Source organism: Malurus melanocephalus, unplaced genomic scaffold (genome assembly GCF_030028575.1).
Source record: "Malurus melanocephalus ecotype Western Australia unplaced genomic scaffold, MMel_1.1 scaffold_217, whole genome shotgun sequence".
Lineage (NCBI taxonomy): Eukaryota > Metazoa > Chordata > Aves > Passeriformes > Maluridae > Malurus > Malurus melanocephalus.
Window position 1 is genome coordinate 577,404 of NW_026623449.1, and position 7,271 is coordinate 584,674.

The 7,271-nt window shown below is 36.4% G+C and overlaps 1 protein-coding gene across 7 annotated transcripts in view; it reads right to left on the bottom strand.

Annotated features, from left to right (window-relative positions):
* Nucleotides 1–7,271, bottom strand: part of SRBD1 (S1 RNA binding domain 1) — a 125,933-nt gene that overhangs the window by 89,247 nt on the left and 29,415 nt on the right. For all 7 annotated transcript variants that reach the window (XM_057374143.1, XM_057374141.1, XM_057374142.1 and 4 more), the window contains 3 exons: nucleotides 3,956–4,113; nucleotides 2,685–2,775; nucleotides 1,529–1,636 (listed from right to left, as the gene is read on the bottom strand). In XM_057374143.1, the coding sequence (XP_057230126.1) occupies nucleotides 1,529–1,636; nucleotides 2,685–2,775; nucleotides 3,956–4,113 (357 nt within the window). The remainder of the gene's footprint in view (nucleotides 1–1,528; nucleotides 1,637–2,684; nucleotides 2,776–3,955; nucleotides 4,114–7,271) is intronic.

The window sequence follows — 7,271 nt, forward strand, 5'->3', positions numbered from 1 at the left end:
TTCAGGAATTAATGTGACAAGTTAAACAACTGCATTTCTAGCTTTTTGCTACAAATACCACAAGTTTTGGAAAAAGTGGAAGTTAAAAAATTATCAGTCACTACTAGAGAAAGCAACCAACTTATTAACCTGACTTCTGCCTTACAGCATTTACACACATTTCTATTACACAAGAGCTTTTATCAGTTCCAAGAAGTTGGTAGTTGAACTACTGCTTTGAAAATTTGTCATCTTGAGCTATAAACAGGGAGAAAATATTAAATAAAAATATATAAACACARTGAGGAAAAACAATCATAGTATTACATGAATTCCTCTGTGTAAGCTAGTATATGATCAATAAATAAATAAAATCAGTATTTCAAACAAAGTGCTTAAAGCAATATAATGAAATTTTAAGCTATATGAAATGAACAACAGTGAAATTAAGCATTTGCCAAAACCCACACAGTATTAAGTGTTTTACACTCTCTACAGTTGTTAAACATCCACTATTTTCATGCTGGATTCAGTAAAGAGGATGCCTCATTTTTCAGAAACTTGAATAGCCTCTTCCCCTTGCAAACAATCACAGATAGAAAACCCTTACTACATCTCCTGGAATAAAAAAAGTGATTTAAGAATGCAATCTTGTGCAAATTCACTTGGGAATCTCAGWAACAAAGAACAAGTGCAATTATATCATAAGTTAATAGGAATAACGTATTTGTTAAATGTATCTRTAGGATCACTTCCTAATTAATGAAGAAAAGGCACCTTTAAATGTATACAATAGCTTAAACAGCAAAGGCCATAACCTTTTTAAAAACATAGAAAACTTATYTCAGCATGCTAAGACAGTGAAAACTAAATACTGCTGTTAAATGTCAGCACAAAAGATAATCCAAGGTAAATAACACAAAATGCTTTAGAAAAAAAAAAATAAAGGTAAATTTAAAAAAAAAAAAGAGCAGCTCTGTATGGTAGAAAACAAAGTGATATAACACAGTTTCCATCGAAACCAACAGAAGAATACTTCAGTTCAAATTCAACAAACTAACGGATAAAATTTGAAGTCTGAAAAGTATAAATATCTTCACTACTCTCCACTAGGTATTAACACAATATTTATTTCCAGACCATTTAATTCCCATAGGATTAGCAAGCATTCCATACTGTAGTCAGACAACAGAAGCTTTATCACATGCAGCTAAACCTCATTTATCAAGAAATAAATACAGCACACCAAACGGGTCCCTAGCTGTTAGTGTTGCTCTTCTCGCATACTTTGTTACAAGGAAAATAGCAACAGAGTGAACCTCAGGAAGAAAAAATAAAATGCCTCAGTGACTCTCTCTTACTGACTCAGGGTAACAACTTTGATGCTTCAAAGAGCTACAGCCATTTTTCTTTGCCTAGAACATTGGGTCAAGCTTGACTTAAATACAGATAAGGCAGCAAAGAGAAATACTTCAAAAAATTGCATCTAAAACTATCTATTCAGTTTAAATATGTTGAGCAGATGAATATCCCAGCAATGGGATCTTACCAGTAAACAACATCCAGTGGTGCAAAATACTTCTTCATAATTAAGTCAGCAAAGTAAGCTTCTGTTTCTCTGTAGGCTGTGCCATTGCCAATCACAACAGTGCTGCAGCTTAGTGAGGGTTAAAAAAACCAACAATTAATCTTAAATATTCTTGTATACCTTTTCATGCATAGCATTAAATCTGCAACAATGACCAGTACACCTGATTTTAGATAACACAAGGCCCATCTGAGAACATATTCCTAGTAGGATCATATTGTGTTTAACACGTTTTCAATGTGACAGTTCATGAGTCAAAATTTCCTGTCATTTGTAATGGGATTGTACAGTGGTAATATAAGCAGAAAATAAAAAAAAAATGATACTTCATATTAATAAATGCAATGTTATATACAGTACTCAAACACTTTCACCTCATATTTCTCTCATCTGGTATAAGTCACGAAAAAGAGCAGAAGCCAAAGACATCAGCACCTTAATTCCTTAATGGAAATATCATTGTTTCCAACAGCTTGCAAGGTCATTCCCTCTGACTGCCCACACCACAGCCAGTCAGTCACCAAATCWCCTTGTTTAAAGCCAACGTAATGCTTAGAGACAAACTGGACTGTATGCTACAGCAGTTCAGCAGCTGACTCTGTAGACCAGATGTTTGTCCACAGACACAGTTGGACACAATAAACTTTTAATCATGCTGCACCACTTACAATTCCATCTGGAGATCTACCTGTGCAGGATTTCCTTTGCTTAACAAAACTCTACCAAAACTAATGTGGCTTTTGAAACAGGGAAAGATTGATGAGTGGTTTGGGAGTTGTGGGGGTTAGGAAGAGTAAGGCTAAACTCATGTCTTAGCTGAATGCTGATTTCTATTCCTAAAAATAAATTGATTGACAGAGGGGTTACATTCTTAGCATGCAGCCTTACTCATAGCCATGGCTTGATTTCATGTGTTTCTGACATATAGGTAGCATAAAAGCATGAACATGGACCAAAAGAAAAAGGAAGCTCCAAACTAATTTAAAAAAAAAAGAAAAAAAACCCTGCAGTTAAATCGGTAGAATCCTTTTTGCACTCAAAATCAAGTATTTCTATAGTGAAGATTTTMATTTTATTTGGTAAGAAAGAACAATACATATAAGTTTCTTTAGCATACTTGTACTGCAGCAGAAGCCTCTTTATCTTCTCAGCTTCACGAAATCCTTGACCAGAATGCAAGTAAACTACATCAGTATGGAGTATCTGACCTAGAACAAAAGACAAAGCCATTTGAATAAACCCACTAAGGTCCAGAAGCTATACCCTGGATAACTACTAAAGTTAATTTGATGAYTAACAAAGAAATCTTCTTAATAAGCCATCTTCCCCTTTGATTTTTTGTGTTCAATTAGAAGAAAGGTATGGTGGGCATAGGGCAAGAAGGCCTGGGCTGGCAAAGCAAAATGAGTTAATAATTTTCTCATTCCCTGGAGACCTATTTACATAACAAGCAATAAGCATCTAAATCCATTAGCAAATACAATGTATTATGGTATCGCAGAGAAAAATAGCAATTTACTACACGAGATTTATTGTTCTGGCGTAGCACAGTTTACAGATCCAGTAAAGAAAGATGAACATTACCAAGTCCAAGAACTTGCAGTGCAGGAGTTTTAGAATTCCAGTGCTAGCTCTTGTCATCATCCTATCTATCACAACTGGAAAGAACTGTATTAACCAGTACTGATAGTTAATGGTGAAACGAAAGTTCATAATCATTTACCTCACCTTTATTGCCTTCTAAAATTTCAAGAATACATCTTTCCTTACACCCACCCAGGGTGATRGGTATAATCTCAGACAAAAAGCAACCACAAAACAAAAGGAAAACAAATAGGTTTTTACATGGGCTTAAACAGGTGTGTATCCCCTGAATAGATTAGGAGGAAGTGAAAAGGTTCTTTTCTATGTTTGAACTAAGAAGTTTCACGAAAACAATGTTTCTGACTTCTTACATCAACACGCATACTACTAAATAAAAAAGGCTGATAAAGTGTCCAGATGTCCAAGACACTAGCCATGAAAAAAGCAACATGATAGAAAGTATTAAAATTCAAATTCTTTGCTAAACAATAAAAATGCCAGGTGTTCTGTTTGCTGACTACTGAAGGGCACTATTATTTGAACCTGCATTCAGGGAGGCAGAAGGCATTTTAAATTCTATTTAAGACAGGAATAATAACACCGAAGAAGTAATTGGAATCCAGGTGCCAGAAGCTTCAACTTAAACTAGCTGAAGAAAGGAATTTACATGACAGGATGYGTGGAAAACACTAAAAGCCTCACAAAAAAAAAAATCAACTTGATAAAAAAGTCAGTTTTAAAACTATATCTTTGAATTAATATATTTTTATCAGTCCTTTGAAAAATTTTGGAATTGAAACTTACTGGTTGGTGAAATAATTGCCAACTTGCAGCCGTGTCTGTAACCAGGATCTACTCCCATCAAAGCACGGCCCCTCACAGGGCTGGTCAGAAGCAGCTGACGAAGATTTCTCCCAAACATCATCACAGACTCTTTCTCTGCATCAGATGTCAACTTAGATCTTAGAAGAATGGAAGGAAAAAAAAGGCCCATTTTTCTTTAAATTAGCTTTCAAGTACAACTTTGGAACAATTAATAAGCGCAAGGTTTTTTCCTATCACATTTCCATCATCTTTAATTAAATGTTACACTTCAAGTTGTTGACACCTTTTTAAAAGAGGATCAGCTATGTATCACCTCATTTTAAGAAAGTGAGTCAATATAAAAAGTACAAGAGAAACAYTGGTAAGAATGTACACCCACCAACTAACATTCAAACATCAACTCATAATTTTGAGCAAGGAACAGCTTCCTTTCAAGGCTGATGCCTAATTGTAAAGAAAAGTGGATTTGAAGGCAGCATGGATTGAATTAATCAAAACTTCACAGTTACAGAGAAAAATCATTACCCAGCAAAAAAAGGATGATGGTTTACACTGAGAGGTACTAGAGAAAAACTGGAAGGGTCCTTCCCATTAAYTGCTAACATACCATGGCTCATAAGGCATTTAATTTTGTCTTTKGATTACTTCATTTAACAGTTATCACAGAAGCGTGAAGACTTGAGTKTTTTTCTAGGAGGGTATTCTGCTTCCTCGGAACCAAACCGGAAAGCCACAGTGTTCCCTTTCTTTTCCAAGTTATGTTCTTCAAAAGAAAGGAGGTAGTGCAGTAAGGATTGACCTTGACTACTTGAAGCACGAACACTTACTGCAGAGTGTCATGAGAAACAAATCAGTTTTGTTGAGAGAAGATGTACAAGATGCATGATCTTGTCAGATGTGGCCAGCAAGACAGTGACTGACAAGGACAAGTATTTTTGTCATGGTATGGCACTTTAYACAAAAAAACAGAACTGAAAAAGTAATGGGAACAAAAATATTCATCACCTCACTGATTTATTTTTCTTTTCATCATTACCATTTGCAGATGCATTACATCATCAGTAACTACAATWATTAGGGAATCAAAAGCAGTACAGTAAAGCCTTCATTATAAGATAGCCAGTGCCTTTATTGTACTTTTCCTTTTACCTATCACTGAAAAAAAAAAGTAATATCTGGGTTTGTTTTTACATAATGGAAAACACCTGCCTTACAGTTAACTAACCCTACAAGAAAGGGAAAGAGAAAATTAGTCTATTTGGTTAGGTCAATCAGTGCATGGCACAAGCAGGCTACAAATAGAYCAAAGACAACCCTCACAACTAGGGCTCTTTGACACGATGGATATGAAGCTGATCTGAGCAGTTTTTGGATGAGGAAGAACTTAACAGCCTGATTTGAATTTGCCCAGGATCCAACCAACCAAYCAGGTCAGCCCTCTCTCATCCCACAGTGGTACAGAAAGAAACTAGTAAGCCCTCATCATCTCTCCTTTGTAAAGTAGTCCAGAGACAGGTCTAGACCTTCTTTCACACACTACTGATTGAACATTCCTTAAGGAAGCCTACAGCCACAAGAGGCTCCCTTCTATCCATGTGCACTTTGTTTCTGTATCAGAAATCAGATTCTGTATCTTTTCATCAGACAACACAGACACAATTGAAAGTGAGATGGTGAAGGGCATGCATGCATTACAAGGCTCCTTAGCAGTTCAAATGTACCCTTAGCAAAGAGCAGACACTGTATATTGCCACCAAAGGTGGGAATGGCTGTACCAGCTCAGGCAAGTTGTCTCTCTGTCCCTGAATTCTGTCTCCAAGTCTGGCTCCAAGCAGCTGCCTAGGGAGCTGATAGAGCAGCACTARTTTATCTGTCCCATAAACTTATCCCAGGCTCCAACTACTTCCAGGGTATTTCCTGAGCTTGACATGATTTGTCTCTTTAGTAGTTCATAACAGATCTCTTGCTCAACTGAAGCCACACATATTTCTTTCATCCACATAGTCTGTTGGCAGTGACTTTTTGCAGGTCCATCACAAACTGTAAATAGCTGCCACCTTTTGGCTAGAAACTGATTCTTTTTATTATGTTCCCCATAGCCTTATACTGGARGAGAGTAAAAATTTATCCCTAGAAACCTTGTACCACTCTACACACACCATTTATCTCTAAGTCCTCCCTTTTCCAAGTTGAAATCATAGTATAGTAATTTTTTTTTCTTTCCAGAGAAATTATTTCATACCTCATTCCCCTTCACTGTSCCTTTTCTAGTTCCAATGATTTGCTTTCCTACTTCTTCCCTTTCTCCCCATATGAGTGGGCCAAAATGGATGATATTCCAAATACAGGCCAAATATGTCAATGATGCTTTGTCTTTATTCCTTAACTGAATAATCTTATCTTCTGAGCACTTAAAATTTATGTGGAGCTATCTTCCACAGTGCCAAAGTGTCTCTCCTGTGGCAGGATAGCTCAGAGCTAATAGTTTTATTTGTAAAAAGATAACTACTTCCCCTTGCAAGCATCATTTTATACTCATTCCACTGAATTTCAGTTGCCATTTCATTTCCAGATCATTCACTTCTGGAGTATCCCTCTCCTATTTTTCCCKTATTTTTTTTTTTAATAGAAAGAAATAACTCAAACCACAGAAMAAGCTTCTTCCAGGGAGAGTTCAGAGACAGAACAATCAGATGCCACTTATGAGAGACCAGAGAAAACAAAAGTAAATACTTAAGCCTCACAGAAGWATGGCTCTTCTATACATACACCCAACAGAGAATCAACCAGTCAYCCATGCATGCAAATGAAGGTTAAAAGTGGTTTGTAAAAAAAGAAAGGGAATGCCCTTGGACCAGAGGCTTTGTACAGACATCTTTCCATCTATCCCAAAGATACAGGGTCCCAGCTGTCCACAAGGCCAAGTCCTCCCACACTGCAGATTCCTATCAGTTCATCTATGAAGGGAGACTTGTGTGGGAATTAAAATTGCCCCTAAACACATGCTATTAGTTATGTCAGCCTTATGGAAAGCATGCTGAAATTTGGCACGGACATATAGAAACTTCTACAGTAACAGGAAATGTTACTGCAATTGCCAGGTGCGTAGGGGGAATGTCTTTTCTATTACATAATATCCTGTATTTTAAAATTTCAAATATAGACATCTCTTCTCTCACTGTCCCTCATTGACTTGCACCAATGACATGATCTACTGTCCAAAGCAGTGGGCCTTAATTTCAAGCTTGGTATAATCATTTGATCCTTCGGAAAAAAAACCAAAAATTTAAAAAAA